The sequence below is a fragment of the Rissa tridactyla genome, chromosome 8 (genome assembly GCF_028500815.1).
Source record: "Rissa tridactyla isolate bRisTri1 chromosome 8, bRisTri1.patW.cur.20221130, whole genome shotgun sequence".
NCBI lineage: Eukaryota > Metazoa > Chordata > Aves > Charadriiformes > Laridae > Rissa > Rissa tridactyla.
The window spans coordinates 30,814,665-30,838,014 of NC_071473.1; the positions used below are offsets into that span (position 1 = coordinate 30,814,665).

Consider the following 23,350-nt stretch of genomic DNA (forward strand, 5'->3'; position numbering starts at 1 on the left):
GCCGCAGCATTATGGCCAAAACTCTTGAGAACTGTGCTGCCTTCAGCTGTGCTCAGTAGCTCCCCAGCACGAATAGAGGTGGAAACTGCAAAAACATGTGAGTAGGGAATTGAGAGGACAATGCAAGGGCTGCACGTTCTTTCCTCCTTCTGTTTATCATAAACAGTATGTGTTCAGCAAATCCAGAACCAGCCCGTTGGTACCATTAAGCAGGGCAACATGGAGCAAGTGTTTCTATCTGCTCGTGGTGGATGTGGGAAAGGACTATCAAGGAAGGTATAGCAGGGCTAGAAAAGTCATAAATAAAGTTAGGGACCAGCCCTTGAGGACAGACAAGTTTATCACGGTATCTGTCTCTTGACTTTATACATGCACAAATACTGAAAATGTACAAAAGGCAAAGCAAACACAGCTTTTCTTTTGCAGGAAGCACAAAATTGCCAAGCAAATATCACAGACGGTCTTCCGTTCCTCATGTATAGGTGTTTCTTAATGACTGTGGATAGTAGCCAACGTTTCACAGTTGAAGTAACTGCTACATCGGGGTTTGATATTCTTCCCTCTTGGAGACAATTCACGTGGTGAAAAGTGCTCCCCACAAAACAGTCTGGATTGTATCCCAAAGATTGCCACCACCCACTGTACAACTAAAAATAATTACAAATGCAAATTTGGTGAAAAAGAGTTTAATAGGGAAATTTCACGACTGCACTAGAGAAGTTGTGGTTTAGCACGAAGATAGGTCTGATTGCTTGAGCATGTGGGTGCTATGGTAACTCTGTTTCACCATTTGGAAGCACTTAAGCTCTAAACCACAGTATGCTGCACCCTCTTCCTTTTGAGTAGGGTTCTGTAGAAGAAAAACAGAAGTAAACAGCATGAGAGAAACCACAGAGCAGCAAAGGCATCGTTAGCTGTAGTTGTACAAGTGGGTTACTGTAGTTAAAGTCCTCCTATGAAGACTGAGGATGTTATTTGAAGTGCAGTGCAATTGGTAGAAATGCCTGCCTTCTGCCTGCTAAATACACAATATTCCTGGATATTTATTTTAAGTTTGCACAGACTGTGTACAAGGCAAAAAGTATTTGAATTGCCGCTTTTAGTTTTTGTTCTACTTCAGGTCTATGGTTTTGAGAAATTCTAGATATCATGAAATCAGTATTTCTTGAGGGAAATTTCTGTTTTTCTCTGTGTTTTTATTTTTCTCTGGAAAAAATTAAACTCTTACATTTATTTTGCATAATCAGAATAAAAAAAGATTTATATTTTTTTTACATGCTCAGAAATATTTAATTTGATTTCAGGTTAGTTGAGAAAATATACTGTTTCAGTATTTTTCTTGTGCTTTTCTTTTTATCCTTTCCTTAAGATGGGCTCTGTATGTTAGTAGAAGTTATGCTTGGTATTAATTTGTTTTAGCTGATGAATGTTGACAAACTTTGGTGTTTGTACTTCCTCCTCTTTCCTGAGCCTGCAACATTGTGTTCCTCCTTGTATCTGACGGCTATAAATTCTTCTTAATTCCACCTCTTTCTTCTGGATGCTGCCCTTGTACTTGATATTGCTAGTTCGTTTTTTGCCTTCTCCAATGCTGTAAATGCTACTTAATGCTTATAGTGGACTCTGAAATTGTGGAGGAGAGAGACAACTCCCATCCTGGAAACTGGACAGCAAGGAGAGGGTCTTGGATGTTAGGAATCAAGAACAAGCATTAATTTCAGCTGTCAATTTGCATTAAAAAAAAAAAGACTGCATCCTCTTATATTTAGCTGCAGTGTAGACTATGCCTTCCACAATGCAATTCAGGTCTGAGTGCTTGTAGGTGTCTCGGGAGCGAAAAAGCCTTTGGCTCCCCAAGTATATCCTTCAACCAAAGGTTAAAGGTGGCAGGAAAGAGTGACAGGATCAGGCTCTTAAGCGATGTTTGCAGTGTGTTAAGGAGCTACTACGGGGGCAATTATTAACGGACTTGTATAAAAGGAAATATTTTCAGAAATTCAAATGGAAATTATTTTAATTATCATTTTGGACAGTCAGAATGATTATTACATCCTGATGCCAAAAGGAAACAATTAGCATTTCTCAATCAAAACATTTTAGAATTTCTGTCAAATTAAAATTTACAATTTCAACATTTTATCACTAATTTCTGGTGCGAATAATTATTGTAAATATTGCCTGTGGGAACAGAAATTCTAAAACTTATTTAGTGTTAATTCTCAGCTACAGTAACTGTATAGCATTCCTATGATTGCTGTAGGACTATGAAGATTTTTACCAATTAGATTATGGATTACATTGAAGTGATTTTGTGGCGGCATCTTCAATGACCAAAAGCATAGGCATTTTTTTAGGACCCTCTGAAATGTCCAAGTTACCCGAGAACTTTCTACAGATTAAACTCAACTGAGTAACTTGGTTTTTGACTCAGAGCATGAAAAAGTCACGTTTTTTTTTTTAATGTGAACTTTATATTTTTTATAATTTTCAAAAAGCAGGAGTTTGTTCAGAAACTGGAACAGTTTGGGGTTTTTTTTTTCCCCGGAGGTAGTGATAAAGAATAAAGTGTAATTCTGCAGTCTGTGATTATGAAAGCACTTCAGCACACATGATCCTACCTATAAAATTTGAGGGGTCCTCTGTGGTATAGAATTACTCGGATGTTTAAGTGTTTGCTAGCCTATTCATAGGTCTGCCCAGATGTATTTATAAAGTAGCAATGGATCCCTTTATTTTGTGTTTGCAGGAAAAAGAAGCAGTAACATCTCTGGCCCTGATGCTCATTTACTTTAAGGTCCCTTTAGCTGGTTCTGGCAGCACAAGGGAGCCTTAAACTAGGTGTGAATTACATCCTATCCCACTTGAAGTTTAAAAATAAATCAAAGGGCAGCTGGCAGCATTTTGTAAGGCTCCTTGCCTTACTCACCCTTCACCTCCCACCAGGAACTGTTCTTTTTTTCGCAATTTAGTATTGGCTTGCAGTGGAGCTGACTAATGTCCGTGCTGTTTGCTAGAAGACCCCCTCAAAGAGCTTTTACTCCATCTGAACAAGTAGACCACATCCTGTTGCTTTCTGTGCAGATGCGAAGAGCCCTGACCCCGCCGAAGAGGTGCCGTTCAGCTGTAAAAAGAGGGAAGACAGAATCTGGACCTACACTAGCTGCTTTGTGTGAAGTGCTGCTCGAGTGGGGGTTGCTGGGGTCTGTCCAATATGCCGAAGGGTGGAAAGAGCCTGGGAAAAGGGCAGCAGCTCTGCAGAATCACTAAGCTTTTTTCCTGGCAGAAAAAAAACAAACAACTGTCTGCCCCTGGTTTTGCAAACCTGATGCTGAGAGAAAGGATTACTTCCTCTGCCCCCTGCCCAGCTCTGGCAGAGACACGCTGAGCGCAGGTGGATGTGAAGAGCCAGCTGGTGTGGCACCAGGCTGGATTAAACACCAAACGCACTATTAGCAGAAAGGGATCCTCCTTTCCACGTTTCTCTGTGCTGTGTGGTCAAGGAATGCAATAGTGCAGCACTCCTGTGCTCAGAGGGGACAGCCGGAGCTGCTGGCGTGCAACTGCCCTCCCCTGGCCAGCCCAGCAGGAGATACAGGTCCCGGTCCGTTTTACCCACTGTGCAAATTAAGCAGCAGAATGGAGTTAAAAGGCACGTTCCCTGTCATCAGCTAATGTATTTTTGCCCATACAAACAGGATCGTGTTTTTAGGCTCTTAACGTAGATTCAACAGTATCTACATCTTATCAGCTGGAGTTTCCTTTAATAACATGCAGGCACAGGAAATGTGCACTGGCACTTCCTTCTGCTCGAGAAGATCAGAGCCTGGACTTACTTGGAACACAGTGTCTTTTAGCATATCCTAGGTCTGAGTTGTCTTCTGTTGAGTCGCTTGGTCCTACCAAAGGGAAAGCACTTTCACTTTATTCTGTCTTTCCTGAGAGGACAGTTGCGAGCCGTAACTTCTTATATGGGTGCAACCGCAGTTCGTTACTGCAGCAGCGATACAGCAGCTCCGGTACCTCCGAATGTGACCCGTAGAGCCTGCTGTCCTTGGGGTTTGAAGTGTTTGGATTTTCTTTGTGGCCTGGCTTCTCTCGCAGTTTTTCCATTTACTCTTCTTGTTGAACATTGAAACGTTTCTTCAAACTATGGTAGTCCCACATTTTGCTCCCAGGCCCTGTTTATCTTTGAGCTTTCAGGAGAAAGGGTGGTCAGCTCATCCGTTTTAGGTGTATTTCATTGACAGCCTGTCACCCCGTCTAAAACCTTTCTTTCAAGCAGCAGCTGCACTCCGTCTGCCAACTGGTAGCCAGAGAGGAAAGGGAACGAAAGCCTTAGCCAAGCTCTCATCCCCCCATGGGATGTGCTGGTTGTATCTTTTTGCAGGGCACCTCAAACGTTACTGCTGGGTTGCAAATCTTTCGGGTAAGTGAGCAGGAACCAACTGGTGGCCAAATCAAAAGAAGGGAAAGGGAAGCTTAGTAAAGTAGTAGTAGTTCCTTCAGTAGTAGGAAATTTTTGTACACTTTAATTCTTCCACGTGGGTTGTCTGAGCCTATTGTATGCATATTATCTTAAAAATGTCTCATGGCTGGATGCAGTTTAAGATTTGAGAAGAGGTTTGGGATAGCTCCTGTTTAAACCCAGATCAATTTGCTTAGTTTGGTAATCACCAGGCCTTCCTACCGCACAGCATGTTTTTGGGGGGTTGGACATCCTTATTAAATTTTAAAGACAGGCTTAGATTTCAGCCTTCAGGATTCCAGAGATATGTTTTGGAATATAAACATGAGCAGACAGGTTTGACTTTGAGGTTAACTTTCTTAACCCAAGGTGAACTCAGACATATTTGTTCACTGCGGGACATTTTTTTGAAAAATAAGTTAATTGTAGCAATATGCCTATTAATATTGGAGTAACACAGTCTGGTGTGTTGGGATCCTTCTTTATTTTCTTTCCGCTTACCTCTCAGTAAGGTTGGGGAAACGTAGCCGCTTTGTTGTTTGAGTGGAGTTTTTTAGTGTTCTGGTGCCACCTATTGAATTCTTTTCAACTGCATCTTATTCCATTGCTATAATAAATCATATAATAGAATGGTGTCATAGAAGAGCAGGAGACCTTTAAAATGCTTATAAGGGCATAAAACTGCCATGAAATGTTAAAATGTCGGTAATTATTTGGAAGGAAAAAATGGGAAATCCAGGACTATTATTTCCCAAACTGTTTTAAGAAGTGATCTGCTCTAGTTGACGCTGGCCTGAGCAGGGCAGTTGGACTAGACAGTCTCTTGAGGTCACTTCCAACCTTGAGTTCTATGACCGTGTGTAACATTTAGCCTCTGTGACTGGGAGTGAGCAGTAAACCTCACGTTATATTTAAGCTGGTAGCATTTTTCCTAACTTTACAAGGGAGAAGACAGGGAAATGACTTTAACAGGAATCTTAAGGAATTGAATGCGGCAATCATAAATACAACACTGTGACAGCCTTTTGAGCCCTCTTTTGCTCATGTTATATTACTTCACTTGGAAGAGGGACTCTTGAAATATGTATTTTTGTCTCCATCACGTCTGCATTAGAGAACAGTAAATAGAACAGGTATTTCTAAATGTTTCACTGATCTCTGAGCAGTGTTTCATTTAGGAATTTTTCTGCAACTCCTTTTATTCTTTTCTTGGAAACAGTTATTTAAGTGAATGTTGGTCTGTGTAGATGCTCACAGAAAGTTAATTTTGAGCTTGAGGTACATTTAACGTGCTCAACCAAAGTAAGATTTGGGAAGGAGGGGGAATAATTGATTCTTCAGCTGATAAGCCAGTTGAAGAAAGAAAAATATATTACGGAATTTAGAGTGACCAACTGCCTGCTTTAAAACAATGAATTTAAAAAATCATGAAGATACATTGAAAACTAATTGCTCGTGGGAAATATGAATGAATACACGGGTTAGCTTTTACAAGATTCCTTGGCAGTTTAATGTGTACTGTTACATTATACAATTGCTGTTAATAAATGTTCCAGTCCTTACCGGAGATTTCAGATGCTGAAGATACATTGATAATTCAAAAGATCATCTATGTTTTTGTTTCTTATCTGTAACATCTCTCAGGTTAGGAAGCTTCATCTGCTAACGTTCTGTAGCTCTGAGGAATATAGGTGGTCCTGTGTTTCAGTGGAGATATACATAGATAAATGGGTTAGGATACTAGTGCTGTTACTGTAGTGGCTTCTTAACCCGTGGTATTCAGTCTGCTGTTAGTGTACTACATTTTTTACGGGTTATATCCTTACAATTAAGAGCAATTTTATTTTGACAGTTTCAAATGATTTCAGACAAACTGTAGGCAGGCCCGTATCCTCATCTCATGGACCAGGTTTTAGGCAACACACCTCCCCACTTCTATAAATGAAGGATGAAGTAGCTAGCTCTGCATTACTAATTTTAGCCGAGCTTCATGTCACTTCTGTTGGTACTTTTTTTTTAAAATATCAGACTACTGGCTTTTTCCAATTCAAATATGTGGGAAGATATCTGAAATAATGTACAGTCCACAACAAATTCAACTACTCACTAGAAAAGTATTTACAAGACTTTAGCTTTTGTTTACATTCATTTTTATATCATGTCTTATACACATTTCATGACAGTTGGGAGTGTAAAGAAATTGCTCACTCTCTACAGGTGACTTTGTTGTCACTGCTCGTGCTTTTTTTAATGGCTGTTGTTGGTCTTCTGAACTGTCCATACGGGGTGCAGAATCCGTGGTGGCTATTGACCAGCCAACACGTGTGCTGCTGCTTGTTAGGTCGATAAAGAGAAAATCTTTGGAGTCCCGGGAGATCTGCCTATGTTGAGCTTCTGTGTCAGAGATGAGAGACATGGTTTTGACCCTGGCGCATGTAAAGGGCAACAGAACACGTATCCTTCATAAGTATTGCAGTTTTCCACATGAACCTGGATTTTTGTTTTAAAGGCTGAAGGAGTTCATTTTCAAAAGCGTAGAGCTACAACAGTTGTGAAGTACCATGTAGGGAAGCGGAAGTAACAGAGAAATTGTAAACAGTGAAGTACTGTCTGAAAAACACACATGACAAAAAAAAATTAAAAAATTCCACATAGTGGGAAAGAACTAGTAGAAAAAGGGAGAGAAAGGAAGAGCCAAACAGGTGGATGGAAGTTTGTGGACAGTCACAACAAGGAATGTGTGAACAAGTGGAAGTTTATTCCTTGCTGCAAGTGTAGCAGGCGGTGTTAGAGAGAGACATCTTGAGGGAACAAGCATGTTTTTGGGATGGCTTTCAGGATTCTTATGCCAAAATGGAAGCTTCTAATCCTCTAAATGAGTAAAGGATATAGTGATAAGAACAAACTCGTGGTTCCAGCCATTGCCATTTATTTTTGTCTCTCTTTCTCACAACAGAAATTTTACATTACACAAATGCAAAGTGTTTTGGGTCAGGATTTCATAGCAGAGTGTAAAAATGAGGCTTGTTTTTATAGGTGTGAAAAGATAATAGTTCCCAGCTCCAGTCAGGAGGTAATTTATAACCTGGACATAAGAGTTGTTTGGAGAGATTCTTAAATATCAGCAGGATGGTCCAGGAAGGGTGCTGCCATTTAGAAATTAATATTAGGGAAAGTAAACAGCTTTCAGGAATGCCTAGGCCTGGCTTTCCAGCTCTTTTATAGTGAACATTATAGACAGGTAGGATTTTTCTTGACAACAGAATCAGTGTTGGTAGCTCTTCTTACCAATATGGTCATTCTTCATTCAGCAAAAAGCCACACTCTATTTGTTGATATTGCTTGTACTTGTATACACTGCTGTGTGATGATGTGAAAGACTTTGAGGGTTTTAGCTTCTTGGTATTGCAAAATACATTGTTAAGCATAAAAATGTATCCCCCAGTCAAATCTGTCCTGAGAAGCATTGTTCAGAGAAAGCCATACAAGCCATTGGCCTTTTTCTGCTATAGATGAACCTCTTACCTTCACGCATTGCTCACCTGATGATATTTTTTCCCCACTGTGCAGCAGGAGAAGAAAATCTGGCAACTACCAGCTCTCCCTCCCCTCTGTCACCTCCACCTGCACGCTCCACATCACTCTCACCTCCAGGCACTGCTGAAGGTAACGGTGGATTCAGGACCGTGGCATTGCTGCTCTTCTCCTGTTTCAGCTCAACTGGCATCTACTTCTATCATACATGGGTTAACTCCAACACTGTTAAAGCAATATTGTGATTTATGTTGTGTGAGGTCAATTATGTTACCGCAAAATTTGTTGATGTGATGGAGACTTACTGAGTTGGGTTTTTTTTCTTTTAATCAAATCAAAGGTGGGGATTTGAAGCACACTTTTCAAAGAAAGCAGTTAGAATTCAAGCTATAACATGCTGCTGTTATGAGTTCATGTTTTCCTTATGGACACCCCTTCCCCTTGCGCTCTCAAATGAGAGTTTCAGGCTGAGCTGTCACAGTGGCGCTTTCCTGCAATTCACACAGAGCTCCTCAGGCACCACAGCAGTATCTGATGACTGCGGGAAGAGGGTCCTTCCTGGGTCAACAACACAGAACAAAAACACCCCAGTCGGTCTGGGCTTTTTGTGAGCTGCACATTAATTCACCCCCTTCAGCTGGTGTTTTCAAACAACTAAAATCGGTGCAGCCCCCACACCTTGCTAAAGGATGATTAAATCTCTTCGCCACAAAGGCGTCCTGGACAAATTGGTGGGAATTTGGAATTAGGGTCTTGCAGACCTAATCGCAAGCTATGCTCTTGCAATACATCCAAGCAGATGTGTTGCACAGCCTGTGCGCAAGCTGGAGAGCAATGTCAATGTGTTCTTTTTGCCAGTGCTGGAGGGAGAAATACAATTTGGACAGCAGCTGGCACCTTTCGGGTTCCAATGAACTTCTCACCTTCACGCATTGCTCACCTGATGATATTTTTTCCCCACTGTGCAGCAGGAGATGAAAATCTGGCAAATACCAGCTCTCCTTCCTCTATGTCACCTCCACCTGCACGCTCCACATCACTCTCACCTCCAGGCACCGCTGAAGGTAACGGTGAATTTGGGACCATGGCATTGCTGCTCTTCTCCTGTTTCAGGTGAATGGGCATCCACCGCAGCCTTCCTGATGCTGTCTCCACCCCGAAGGCTGCACAGCACAGACTCCTGGCTCAAGGAAAAGTGATTTTTAATGTGGCCAATATCAATCCGCATATCATATGCTTGGTATTTTGAGGTTCCGGTTGTTGCTACATGATACTAAAAATTACTTAAGGATGTGTAATTCCCTGGGGAAAGCTTAGCTGATAGTTGGGAGGAAGGCATGTTTCTTTTTTTTATTTTTGACACATGATTGTGTTTAATTCCTTGAAAGTTTAATTTATACTTTCTCCCTCTCTTTCTCTTTTTAAGGAGAGAAGTCATCATTGACTACACCTGGTAAGAAACTTTTAATTTACATGCCAGAACTGCATTGATGGTTTTTTTCTGATCATTTCTTCTTTCCTTTTCTTGTACACTGTTATCTCGCAGAGTATGTAATGCCTTTTCATTCAGCCCAATGAAATGAAATACGCTGTCTTAAGAGGCAAGAATATCAGACAAGTCTGGTTTTGAGTCATGAATTTGAGTATATTTTGAAACACAACATTTAGCATTAAAGAAGTGCCAAAAAAAGGCTTATACTTACACATAAGGTGTCAGCTGACACCTGTTGGACCCCCGAACACCTTGAGTGTTCGGTGTGCCTTTGCTTGGTGACAGAGTCACAGTGCCTCAGTACGAGAGCGCACCAGCACAGCAGCCCTGTGTTGTCTGCAGCTCTGTGTCCCTCCTTGACCGGGCAGCCTCCAAAACATTAATGAAAATGCCGTACCTCTCGCCACAGGTGTCTCTCCTGCAGACAGCACACACCTCTCCACGCACGCAGGCTCCGTCCCTGCCATGGGACTCAGCAACTCGCCACGCAGCAGCACTGCTGCCCTCACCACACGCACTCCCATTGCCTTCGAGAATGCTTCATCAGGTTTGCCGTCTTCCTTTAGACGCCACTCACTGCTCTCTGAACTGTAGGGGAAAACTAAGTAATTACTGTAGGGGAAAACTAAATAATTCATCCTTAGGATAGCTTTGCCAGCTTATGGTCCATCACATAGAAAAGGTATCTGCAATTTGGCATAGTGGCAATACCGGATTTAATTCCAGGGTCTGGTATCTGATGGCCAAGTCTTGTAGTCATCACAGTACTGTCAAAAAGCTAGCTGCTGTCAATGAGGCTGTTGCCAAAGAGCAATAGGAATGGACCTAAAAGAGAACGTTGAATCCTGTCAGTGGTTTATAAGCAGGGAGGTAAATACTGAGATATAGTCGGTAATATAGTGAGGAAGTTATGTGATCTGGCAAATGAACGCTACTGGAATGCTTGTTTCTGAAAGAGCACAAGCACTATTTGTGATTGTGTTTTCCTGTAAGAACATAGTAAAATGTTTTAGATTTTCTGAGTTCACAATTATTAACACCATTTTTATGTTGACTCCAACCTGGATTATGCATAAATGACAAAAAAAACCCCAAACTGTCCTTGTACATTGCAAAATTCATTAGTCAGTGGTATATTCCTAAAATTTTGCTTTCTATTTAAATACTCATTTTCTGTTTTATTTGATGTATTTATGTGATTTTTCTGTCAGCACTCTTCTCTAAATACAAAATTCCCAGAAGAAAAAGAAAAAAAAGCAGAGAAGGGAGGGCTGTAGCGTAAGATATTTCTGATGGCATAGCCATACGAAATAATGAATTTTACTTTTTAATGCTGATATGTTGTTTATTTCCTTACAGATGATTACAGTTCAGCATCCTTGCACAGCACCACCTCACCAGTCAGCACGCCACCAAACACTGGGACCACCCCCACTCATGCAATAGGTGACAAACTTGCACACAGTTATTGCAATTATGATGATACTGCAACCACGGAAAATGTGTTAGAATGAGGGAATTCATTTCAAATTTCATTTATCAAACTTAAGCATACAAATTAGGCATACAGCTGCATTAAACTTAAGGGTGTTTTTAGGAATCTTATTAATAGTTTATGAGTAATATTAAAGATACCAAATTTGCTACTTGTCAGGCAAGTGAAAATAGAAATTATTTCCACACACTGGCATAGTAGGAGGGTAAATCTGTCAATTACTATGTCAGTACTCCTCTTGATATTCACAGAAATTTGCCCAAGCAGCAAAGAAGTATGAATACATCCACAGATCTGTGTGCTTCTCTGTTTTTCGGTGGCTTCCCTTTCATTTCAGTCAGCATTAACGTTTTCTTGGGATCCAATATTGCAAGCACATTATTATTGCAATTGGGCTGTAAGGAATTACTCAGGTCAGTAATATGTGTGTGCTTGAGCAAAGTACGTCCAGGTGTTGGACTCTTACCGTCTTTGTAACTGCCCTTCAAGTAGCTGTAAGCTGCTGTCAGCTCTTTGACAGACTGAGCTTAGCTTTTACTTGTGGGTCTTCTGCCCCTAACCATCTTGTTAAGTCTCCACTGGACTCATTTTACCCTCTCATTAGGGGCACTACTCAGCCAGATGACTCCCAACCCACAGGCATGCAATTCTAGGGCCTGTCTTTTATGAAAAAAGAAAAATCAGATATCAGTATCTTTTGGTAATACTTATACCTCAGTATATTTTAAGTAATTATTTTCAGGGTGAAGTTCTTTGCTCAAGCTTCTGTGCAGGTTTTCTAAATACCAGCTTGTAATTTCTTCTGGCTATTTCAGTGTAAAAATAGTTGTAAAATGATCTCTGCTCTTCCGTAAATCTCCTTCCAAAGGTAAGAGTAGCTGTGCAAAAAAGTAGGTAAATTTTGTGTCTTTAGTGACATTGCATACTGTTCAGTTAGCCGTTCCAAAGGATATGTATTCTGGGAAACTGCTATAGATCAGTATACCTCTATAAAATAGTGTGATTTTGGAATATTCTTGTGTAACTTTGTATGCAGAAATTCTATTAATAACCAGCTCGATTTGTAGTCAGTGATGTCATTGGAAAGTGACGAAAGACATGTGATCCCTAAAATAATTAGTTAAAAAATGGGGTTCTATGTAGCTGATGTTTTCTTCCCCTTTTAAAATTTAAGTGGGGCGCTAAATAACATTCCTTGTACTGAGTATATTGAAGAAAGAGTTTGGGCAGCACCAGTCACCCTCCTCTAATGCTCTGTGAAAAAAACCCCAACAAACCAGACCTGCTGACCTACAACTTTATTTTGTTTTCTTTTCTTACAGGATCTTCCACAGCAACAACTGAAGCACCTTGTGGTAAGAACCAAACCCCTTATTTTTCTCAGTCCTGACATCTGAACGAATCAGTAAACTCAAATAAAGAAAACTGATCAGTAAAACTGATTAGTTTGCATCTCAGGTTATTTTATAAACTGTCTTCCGATTCTGGAAGAATAGGATTAAACATATTACATTTCTGGTCTGCTCATCTCCACTTACAGTTCTGTCAAATCGCCCTGCACTAGGCTGTTGATATCAGGGCTGCAGAAAAGATCTGCCTTCATTCCACTAGGCCCTCTCTAATTTTTCCCCATCATGCTGATAATGACATGCTGCAAACTGCAATTCATAACTAAAGTAAAACTAAAGTTTGGACGTTGGTTTATATCTCTGCAGAATTAGAGACCTCTCCTTTCTAATTTTCAGGAATAGGCTATAGCCATTATTTACTGGATGGTTGTGAAATGCTTTGAATAAGAAAACTTGACATTTCTGTTCAAACAAATGATCCAATGTGTCAAAACAAACTATTTCACTTTGAACTGACATTTTAAATTAAAGCATGTTTCTGGAATGTTCATCTTCTTAATTCTTTATTTTCCCTAACTAGAGAATTATTTAAAATAATATTTTCCTAAGGAATTTTTCTGTTGTATTTTCTGATTCTTAAAACACATACGGTGCTGGGGCTGTCATAAACCATTTAACGGTTCTTAAAAAATGCCATAAAATAATTGTTTGATATTTTATCTTTTTCTTTTAGATACTCGTATTGAATATGAGTCAATTAAAAGTGTAAAAGATGAGAAAAACATGGCTGACGTTACACTGAAAAATCTCAGAGAAAACAGAGAATATTTTATTTTGGGGGTTAACAAAACCTTCAGTGTGAATTCCAGCAGAATAAAACTTCAGAGATGCAAGAGATATGAAGTTGAAGTTAAAAATTGCAGCAATGCTTTACTTTGTATTCCGCCTGGTAGGTATAGAAGGGCTGTAGTAGATTTTTTTGGTTTTTTTTTTTTTTTTTTTTTTTGACATGCAGTAATTCAGTTTTCCAGGATTTCTTAGTCTGTTCTTGTTTCTTGTCAGAGAATCAGACAGAAGGTTTTCATACTTTGTGCTTGGTTTGCAAGATACTTTGCATTTTAAAGTTGCACCTTAAAACGTCACAGTATATTTTTAAAGTAGAATGTAAAAAAAAAGTAAAACATGTAAAACATGTTAAAAAAATAAGGGAGCTTTAACTACATTGGCCATATGCAGCGTGGTTAGCAATAGCAAGACCAGCCAGCACTTGAAAACTACTATTTATGCTGGATGTTTTGTTCACTAAAGAGATTGTTGGATTAAATTTTCATTTATTATTTGAATAGCAGCATTGTCTTTATCTCATGTAGGCTTCTTCAATTTTTACGTTCCATTTATTGTTAAATTCTTTGTATATTATTCTCTGCCAATTGTATCTTCATATTGCAGAATAAGTCAGCAAATATAAAAGAACAAACGTCTATTTAAAGAATCAATATAGCCAATGTCACAGTCACATATAATATTAATCCTTTTCAGAAAAAAACAACAATCCTTTCAAAGTTGTGGAAAATACCAGTACATCTGCAAAGTTATGTGCTGACGAGTCATTTGGCTGTGCTGATACGCCTGAACTTATTTGCGACGGTAAGACACTTCTAAGATATTTTAAAATTTATTTATTTATTTATTCATTTGTTTTTAAAAGCAATGTTGATGTTACCTTTTTGATGAGAGATTGGCAGATTTAAATTAATTGTGCCAGTTTGAAGGAAGGGCTGTTCAGAATTTCTGGGATCGCCAGGTTGGGGACCGCCAGCCCCAGGCGCTGTGGGATCTGGGGAGAGTTCAAACCCGGAGAGCTCACTTCCTCCCTTTACCAGCTTCACGATTGCAGACTTCTGAAGGTTTTGAGGTTCTGCTTGATGGTCTGAAGGGGAGCTAAGAGTTTGGAAATCTGGCAACCTGTGGGTCTGCAGTGAGCTGATCCCCACTTGCAGACTACCCAGGCAGCTGTCTTTGCAGGCTGCTGGATAGCGAGAGTCCAGGCTCTCTGCTCTTGGAACCAGCCAGTCAGTGTGGTAATGAAGGAATGATATGGATGCTGGATGTCCGCATGAGTCCCAGAAAAATGCATGATGAATGTCTGGGGCTGGAGATTTCATGTTTCGGGGAGCTGAAGAGCTATGAAGCCACTCCAGGGTTCTGCCAGACTCCCATGACATGTTTTGATTTCTGCAGGAAAACTGTTTTCCTAGAAAGTCAAATCATATGAGTTTTACTGGTGAAAAGTAAAGATCTACGCAAACTAAGTTAGTATAAAAGAACCTAAAACCTAGTCATTGGATTAGGTTGTACACTTTTCTGTTCAGAATTTTATGATAGCATATTACATATTATATTGAATAAATATGGCAGAGAAAATCCCAGTTAAAATGGTACCAGGTACTTTTGGAGTTATGAAAAATATTGATATAACTCTTTCTGTGTCTACAGGTGTAACAAACATTACAAAATTAAATGAAACCTGTGTAGAGCTGAACACTTTATCACCCAACCGTGAGTACAACTGCCATGGTAACATATGGTTTTGTGAAGAGGACATTCGCACCCCAAACTTCACAGTAACAACAGATTATGGTGGTAAGTGTAATTCTTATTTTTGCTTTATGTTCCACATATTTCTGGAAGAACCTCCTAGGAATTCCACTATCTGTGTTTCCTGGGGTTGAAGATATATTTTGAGCAGCATGCTCAGCCACTCTCAGGTTGTCCTCCAGCTCCTCCCACCGGCAATCCTGCCCTTGTGGTTGTTCTTTGGCTGCAGTCATAGTCTTCCTTTTACTCTCCAGCCCTAGTCTCAGTCTTCCAGTCTGATGCCCTCCTCTCCTTCGCTCAGAGATTGGGATTATTTTTTTTTTTTTGAGGGTGAGAAGATGGCCAAATGTAAGGTTGTTTGAAAAATTAAAAAAAAAAAAAAAGTGCAGGCCTAGCCAAAAACAAGTGTTAAATTCTTGATTTGAAGAAATGTGTGATAGAATAATTGCAAAGAATGTCTCCAGATAAAATGATGTGTTATTCCAAAACATTGGCCTTGGAAATAGCTTAGCTTTTTTTTTTCTGAATTAAAAAGGAAATCAACCGATATCAAGTAACCTGCAAATAAAAATTCCGGCCAAGCATTTAAAGTTTGTTAAAATTATAAAGAAATCAAAACAATGTATAAAATTTGGAAATGTTGGACAATTTTAGTAATATGTGATATTGCTGTATTCACCTTGTCCTGATTAATTAATTAATTAATAATTAATTAAATTTATGAAGTTACTCTAATATGAGGCTTTTACATATATTCAGTTTATACTGATGTAAAATTTCTTTGAATGAAATAGACTACAAAAAATATTACCTATTGTTGGTGTCTTGCTTTAGTACTCAATGAAATTTAATTTAATCAAAGTAGGTAAAAAGGAATATTTTGCATTTTCATTCAAACGTTTCCTTCCCTCCCCATTATTTTTCTTTTACAACAGATCCAGATGCACCAGAAAATCTTACAGTAGTTTGTGGTGCCAGAGATGTATCAGTTGCATGGAAGAATCCTAGCAACACTTCAAAGGGTCCTATAGATGGCTATAACGTGACATGCAGAAATGAAACAGGCAAAGAGCAGAAAGGTGATTACAAAGTATATGCCCCTTCATTATTAAATAATTCATTGCATGTTTTAATATTTACAGAGCACCAAGCATGATGCACTGTCAAACCTTATTGGAATCTCTTCAAACTGTGCGGATTTTTTTTGGTTAAGTTTCTTTCCTTTGATGTTCTTCCAGTTGAACCATGTGGTTATTCAGTTAACCATTTCAAGGCACAGCTCTGTCACCCTTCATTCTTGTCTTAAGAAAAAGTTATGACAACATCATCAGCTGTCTGATCAGTTTGTGGCATGGCGCTCTGTCTCAGAAAATGCTGCAATGGATGGTTAATATATCCTCTGAGAAGGCAGGGACCTGCCTTCTGAATAACTACAATGTACGTAAAAGACAGGGGTCCCAAGTATGGCAGTTAACATATATGCGTTTAGATAGGTAAAGCCAGGTGGTTGTCTCCTAGTTAAACGGTCACTCCTTTAAACTCCTGCTGGTTTAGGCCACCTTGCATTTAGATAGCTAAGGCTGCATCCATTATACTGGGACCATGTTTTCCAGGTGTGAGCTTTTCTTCAAAACAAGGACTGGAAAATGATGTTTTGAAAATGAAGAGCCTGATACATGATTCCGGGAAATACATGTCAGGTTTAAGCTAGTCCTGGATTAACTCGTTCTTTCTGCTCACATACTGCATGTTTTGTAAAACTGGACGGTTACAGGATGTGCTCCCCAGATACAAATAAATCTCTCCCACTCTCCATGCCCCGTATTTGTCCGCTACCCACAGGGGTGGCAGCCCCACGCACCAGTTCCTGTGGTCAGTTCGGGGTGGCCAGCGTAGGAGACCGAGGTAGTGTGCTGGGGTGTGGGGAGGTCACATCTGAGGCAGCCAGAGGGACACATGGAAAGGCCATTGCTCCCCAGTTCCCCAAGCCACCAAAGCCCCAGCTGCAGTGTGGGTAATAGTCTTGCCCATGTTGCTTCTTGTGCAAGTCCTTTCTGTCTTCCTTGCCACTACCTGCCTGCACACGACGTCTCTCGTGTCGTACCGTAACAGACTTGCTCAGTGTGCAGAGTGACTTTTGTCAGCTGTCTACTAGCCCCTTCCCAAGCAGAACACAGAAGAATCAGCCTCTCTTTATCAATACACTTTATGTTAGTTTTTAATTATACCCGTTTTAATGACACACTGAGAAAGTAAAAAATAAAACAGACAACCCCTCAACTTTCTTGCTTTTTGATTGGGGAATATATTTTTTCCTCTTCTTGAGCCTTCACTTAGCATTAGTAAGCAAGACAAAATAGCCAAGTACAAAGTAATTAAAATTGAAGTACAGATGACAGTGGTTTCAGGTAGCTCTGATGAAGTGTAGGAGTTCCTGTGCTCCTAACATAAATTTCATTAATTTCAATAATTAATTTCAGGTTTTCTTACAGGGCATGTCACAGTGAGAAAAGATTACATGAGCTTTAATTGCTCTGTATTCAAACCTTTCACCACGGGTGAGGTATTTGTGACTCCATATACGAAGAGCAGATATAATAATGAAATATTTATGGGAAAACCTGGAAAGAAGAACTTTACAACAAAGTCAGCAGGTAAGTCTCTTGTTTGCTAACTGTTATGAACAAAGTTGGTACTAACACAGGGAATATATACTTTCTTATTGTACTTCATTGTATTTTATATATGTTATTACTATTAGCCATTACTATTAAACTGATTAACATTAAAAGAATTTCATTGAAATTCATATAATTAGTGTTTTTTTAATTACTTAATGTTAATCTATTTTTAATTATGTATTTAGTATTAGTATTATGTTATATATACACATTTTTTTTAAAAAAAACCCTGCATTCATTTGAAATTCTTGATAAAAGATTTTAGAAAACATTATGTCCCAATCTAAAGGAAAGATTCAAATTAAATAAAAGGAGAACGAAAACCATCAGCTTTTTCTTTGTGGCATGACAGCCACAAGGATGTGCAGAACGTACCTACCTTCTGTTCTGTAGTTGCCTGTTTGCTCAAAGCAGAGTTGAGTTACCCAGGCTACACCAAGACTGATGGCTGTACTGGGCTTCGGTTAGCTTGGATGTACATACACACGGTCAGCTTCTAAGACTCCGCATTAGGTCAAAGCTAGATGTGTGCCGACCCTTGTGCTGTCAGAAAGGTCTGTGCACCTTTTTGGCTACACTTTCAAAAACTTACCCCCATGGTCCTGATTCTTTGTTTGCCGTACATGTTCAATTCATAGAACTACAAGAAAAGTTAAAAAAACCCAACCAAACCCAACAGACTTTTAATCTTCAGATGTAGAGCATCATACTGTTTTAATTTCTTCTTTGAGAGATAAAAAACAAAATGAAAACCACCCCAAAAAAACACGTTTATCTAATTTCTTCCAGTACTTTTTTAGCTCTAGTTCCACCACCTCCAGACTCAGCTAGTATAGAGATACAGCTATAGGGAAACTATAATGTTTTATACCTGGTAAGATACTAAATTAATATTGCCTTTAATGTCACTGAATAAGCAAAAGATTTTTATTTTTTTTTAAATAAAATATTATTTTTGTGCTAGTGATGTAATCATAATTTAAAGTGGTGACTTATTTCCCCAATAGCAGGAATAAGTAAATCTTTCTTTGCTTTTAGCACTCTGAAAAGTATGCAGAAACGGATATATAAGAACATTAAATCTGACTGCTTGTTTTAGTAAACGTTTTTCTGTAGAGCTTGGGGAAATACAGGGGCTTCTGTCAGACTATTGTTTTGAATTTGAATCCTAGCTTTCAGTGGAATATACAGAGCATTTTTATGAAGTTTTGTAGGCAGTCCGTTAAAACATTGGCATCTCCCTACTACTCTGGGTCATTGAGCTAACAGAATTTAGTTTATAGGTGGAAGAATACAGGAATTAAAATTATCACCTGAAGCCCCATGGAAAAAAAAAAAAGCTGGTAAACGAATTGATTGATCATGTAAACCACTTGATCAGAGACTTAAACGTAACACAAATTGAAAAATGTCTTTAAGTTTTAGACAGCCCTAATTTGAGCATGATCATGGTTTTTCTTTCTATGATAATCTAGTTTGAGCACATCAAATTTTGGAGCCCCCCGCTTTCTGCGGCTCCACTCATGTGTTAATAACTCAGGTGAAGATTACAGTCCACAATATAAGATTACGGGTCTGGAAAAGGGAACCTCAGTTCCCTTATTTTTTGAGAAAATAACAAGCTGCCTGACTTCATGAATTAATGGTATTTGTTAAACCTTCTCCAACTGTTACAGCAGTTGATGACATGATCAAGCAGATAGTGGAAGAGTTTTATGGCTTCTTGAACAAGAGAATATATCAGTAGAGCACAACTCCTCGGAAGTACAAAAATCCTACGTTTTATAACGTATTTTTTCATCTTCAACAAACACATTGCCTCCAGAAATGTTCACTTTCTCCCTGTCACAGCTTTTTCAGTATTATGCTGAAAAGGAATCTAACAAATCTGCCCTCTGGATAAAAATGAGCAGATACATCGTAATCACACACTCAGACAAGTAAAATATCCTGCCACTCCCCAGTGGGATATTTCATCTGCTCATAAAGCCTCACACATCTTAGCTCTTCATATGAAGAAAAAAGCAACTGCCTTTTACTTTTCTTTTTTCATATGCTAGCTTGCAAATTGAAGTGACTGTTTTGAAGAAATTTCCATGGTGGTGTTCTACTGAAACGTGGCTAATGGAGCTGTCTTACCCAGAAGGTTATTTACTTTCTGAAAGGTTTTATAAACTCTCAATAAAGGTCCCTTGGGCTGTGCCCCAAGGCTGAAACCCATTTGCTACAACATACAGAATTAGAGTTAGAAAGCACAGATTAGATTTCACAGATTCCTGATAATTAAAAAGTAAAAAGTTTTTGTGGTTTTAGGCCGACTTTAAGACAATGTGACAGTTTAAGCAAAAGGATACTATTGCAAATATTAAAATATACTAGTAAATCCTGGTAGGAAATTTCATTTACAGAAGTTTTGAAACCTACACTCACACAGAAAACTGTTTGCTCCCCTGTCTTGCCTATTGTCCCACATTCCTCAAATGAGAAAGTGGTGTCAGACACAAGAGAGTTGCCATCGCATTATCTCTGCAGGCTGGCTGTCAGTAGAGCTCTGGTCTTCCCAGCTTTTTCAGTTCCACTTCACATCTTTTCCAGTTCAGATAAGCCTACGGTTAACTCAAAATTGATTTTATTTATCTTGTTAAATAGGGACTAAAATTTTTAAGGCAAAAAATGTATGAAATTATTAAGAGAGAAGGTAACAAGCAGACATGAACACATACAGCTGTTGAAATGTTTGGGTTGAAATGATAAGAACGGAACCAGTAACGCTTCTTTTGTGAACAGAACCGGAGCCAGTGACTGATGTTAATGCAGCGCTGACAGCCGATAATGCTGTCCAAATTACGTGCAAAAGCCAGGAAGCGCATGGACCAAAAAAAATATTTGAATTGTTTTGGGAAAATGATCAAAATATGACTTCCGATGCTTGTAATTTTAAAAAAGAAAATCTCTTGTACTTGACAAAGTATACATTTTCGGTAAGTAGGCTTATTAAATTAAATATATAAAATATTGCTGTATTTTCATTGTTTAAGCATATCATACTTGATTTTAGGAAAAAAGGCAAATATGGTGGCAGAGGAGTTAATCTATGGATCTGCAGGCGCAGATGTAAAGAAGTAGCAATTACCTCAGAAATAAAACGCACATGTGCCTAGCCTATCAATCAGTCCCTTGTGTGCTATTCCACGTAGGCTCTGACAGCATGGAAAATACAAGCTGAATAGGTTGTTTGTACTTGGGACAGAGAGAAATTTGGGGTTTCCATAAGTTTTAAAATAAGTTTAGTGTTTAAAGCACACCTCATTTAATGAATATGTGTCTGTCCATCAGAGGATAACAGTGGGATTTAAGTCTTGAGATAATTGCTCAGAAAGAAATTGTTCAGAATTTTTCACTGTGAAGATTTTGAAGCCTCAGGGGCTAGTTAGTGTAAACCCCTTCAGATCCTTTCACATGTCCTTACATCAGCCTTTTACAAGGCTGTTTCCATACAAAATATATCATCCTCTGTTTCTGAGCTTCACTTTCCTGAAGGCCTGCTGCTACCTTCTCTTCCTACAGGCATTTCACCCTTTGGACGTTTGTTGCTTGCAAAGCCAATGATCTTGTGTGATCCCCTTAATGTAGGAATATGTTTTATATTCTGATAGCTCCTCTCAGTAAAGTTTAGGTAAGAAAGTAACCAGAAGGAATGATGGAGTTTTATTACTTTTAGGAACCAGTTTCACTCATTTTCCACAGTCTTTTCCTCTTTTCTCTGTGTCTTTCTGAGGAAATGCAGTATCAGAGAACCTGAGTAGTCTGGGTTTTGTTCCAAGGTTTTGTCAGTATTTGTCCAACAGATTCTGCTCAGAAAGCTTTGTATTTGGAAAATAAAGACGAGGTCCTGTAGGAGAAAAAGACACTTGGATTGCCCCTATAGTATGAGTCCCCTCCACTCCAGCAAGCTTTTTGCACACCACTTGCGGTGAGCAGTTTGCCGTACAGAAGAAATTGGCTGCTGCTTGGCTCTAAACCCTGGCTTCTGCTTCAAACTTATCTTGCCCAATTCTTACTGGAAAAACAGAGAAAGCTTTATGCTCTTAACTAGTAATGAAAGGATTCTGGGTCAAGTTAGGGAAGGCTCAAGAAAAAAACCCAACCAGATCACCTGTGAGAGTTGGCAGATGTCGCAGTTCTCTTCTGTCTGCACACTGAATTGTTCAGGGAATAAAGAGGAGCCTACCCAGCATACTTTCTGGTTTGGCGATGTTTTGACCGCGACTGCTGCACTAGGTTTCTGGCTTTTGCTATTTGAGAAGCTTCTTGCTAATTTCTGCCCCCTCTGCTACTCCTCTGGATGTTGCCACCGACCATGGCTGTCTTCCCAGGTGCAGAATGCAGAAACCACCAACCCCCTGAACACATCGGCCTTTTAGAGCAGAGGCTGGGAGCTGGGGCACAGTCCTCAGAGTCTTCAGGAGAGGTTTCTCTTAAGGGATCGGGTAGGCTCAGTAAGAACTCAGCCCGCAGTCAGCAAGGGTGCTGAAAGCCCTTCTCCTTCCCTTTTGGATGATTTGCAGCAGGAGAATATTACTATTAAAATTGCTATTATTCAATCCTGTTAGTATTCTCCACTGTTTAGTATTAAATTTTTAAGTTTAATCCTAAGATTAATTTTTCTTCACAAGAAAAGTGTGAAATATTTGACGTACAAACTTCAAGCTGCCTATTAGATCTGATAGGAATTTCTATTAAGGAAATTTAAAAGACTGGATAAATGTAAAATATATTATGAAATATAAACACATCTAAACAAAGTTAGTAATTTAACACTAGGTAAAATAGTTAATGTTGCAAAAAAGCAGCTTATTTAAAAGTTTATTTTGGCTTCTATAATTTAACCTTTTATGGATTACTTCTCACACAGGAACTTGCATTCAAATATCCAGTTCATTTGACTATTTGTGTTGAAGCAAATAAAATAATGATGTTTTATTACATATTACATGGTTAATTTTTTGATTTGAGAAATTTGATTTAGATCTGGTAAGAGATAAATTTGATTTTTTCCTTGAGATACATCAGATTTTGATTTTGTAAAATGCGTCTCCTATTTCACTAACTTTTTTTTCAGTCATCTACTCTTTTTTTGGATCCAGATCTTGCTGTAACTTAGGTGAAAACCTGAGCTGCATTATATGTGCCTATACAAAGACTGACAGCAGATCCTGCTGTCAATGAGGCCGATTCATGGAAAATAGATGGATGTATTTCAAGGATCCATTGTGTTTTGCTTTTTTAAAAAAATATAATGCAGAAATTTTTACTTGTTAAATCTTAATATCTCTATTATTCTCACCCACTGTGTGCAGATCTTAATGTCTAATGGAGACCATAAAGGGCAACCAGTAACGAAAAGTATAAAAACCAGATGTAAGTAAATATATACACATTTTTACTTTTAGAATTTAACATAGTATAGAGTAATACTGTAAACTGTGAATTCCATTACAGTTGCTCCTAAGTAAAAATCATAACTGCCTCTTTTTATAGTTAATAGCTTATCTGCATTTGCAAAAATAATATTCTCATTCAGCATTAATGTAACAGATCATGTTGACAAGTCATTGACCATAATTCAGAATTATTACACAGCTGTGGTTTCTTCAGGCAAAATTCGAATGCCACTAGAAATTAATTTCTCTCACTTAAATTTTTCACTTTAAGATTCTTTTCTGGTGTTCAGAT

The 23,350-nt window shown here is 38.8% G+C and overlaps 1 protein-coding gene across 13 annotated transcripts in view; it reads left to right on the plus strand.

Annotated features, from left to right (window-relative positions):
* PTPRC (protein tyrosine phosphatase receptor type C) overlaps positions 1-23,350 on the plus strand; it is a 64,258-nt gene that overhangs the window by 25,635 nt on the left and 15,273 nt on the right. For 2 of the 13 annotated variants that reach the window (XM_054211985.1, XM_054211984.1), the window contains 12 exons: positions 8,968-9,063; positions 9,426-9,452; positions 9,901-10,038; positions 10,851-10,937; positions 12,309-12,341; positions 13,069-13,284; positions 13,875-13,982; positions 14,832-14,978; positions 15,869-16,012; positions 17,414-17,587; positions 20,402-20,595; positions 22,975-23,035. In XM_054211985.1, the coding sequence (XP_054067960.1) occupies positions 8,968-9,063; positions 9,426-9,452; positions 9,901-10,038; positions 10,851-10,937; positions 12,309-12,341; positions 13,069-13,284; positions 13,875-13,982; positions 14,832-14,978; positions 15,869-16,012; positions 17,414-17,587; positions 20,402-20,595; positions 22,975-23,035 (1,425 nt within the window). Of the gene's footprint in view, positions 1-8,035; positions 8,132-8,967; positions 9,064-9,425; positions 9,453-9,900; positions 10,039-10,850; positions 10,938-12,308; positions 12,342-13,068; positions 13,285-13,874; positions 13,983-14,831; positions 14,979-15,868; positions 16,013-17,413; positions 17,588-20,401; positions 20,596-22,974; positions 23,036-23,350 lie in introns of all 13 variants that reach the window. The other 11 variants (XM_054211988.1, XM_054211987.1, XM_054211980.1 and 8 more) reach the window with 10 other exon arrangements.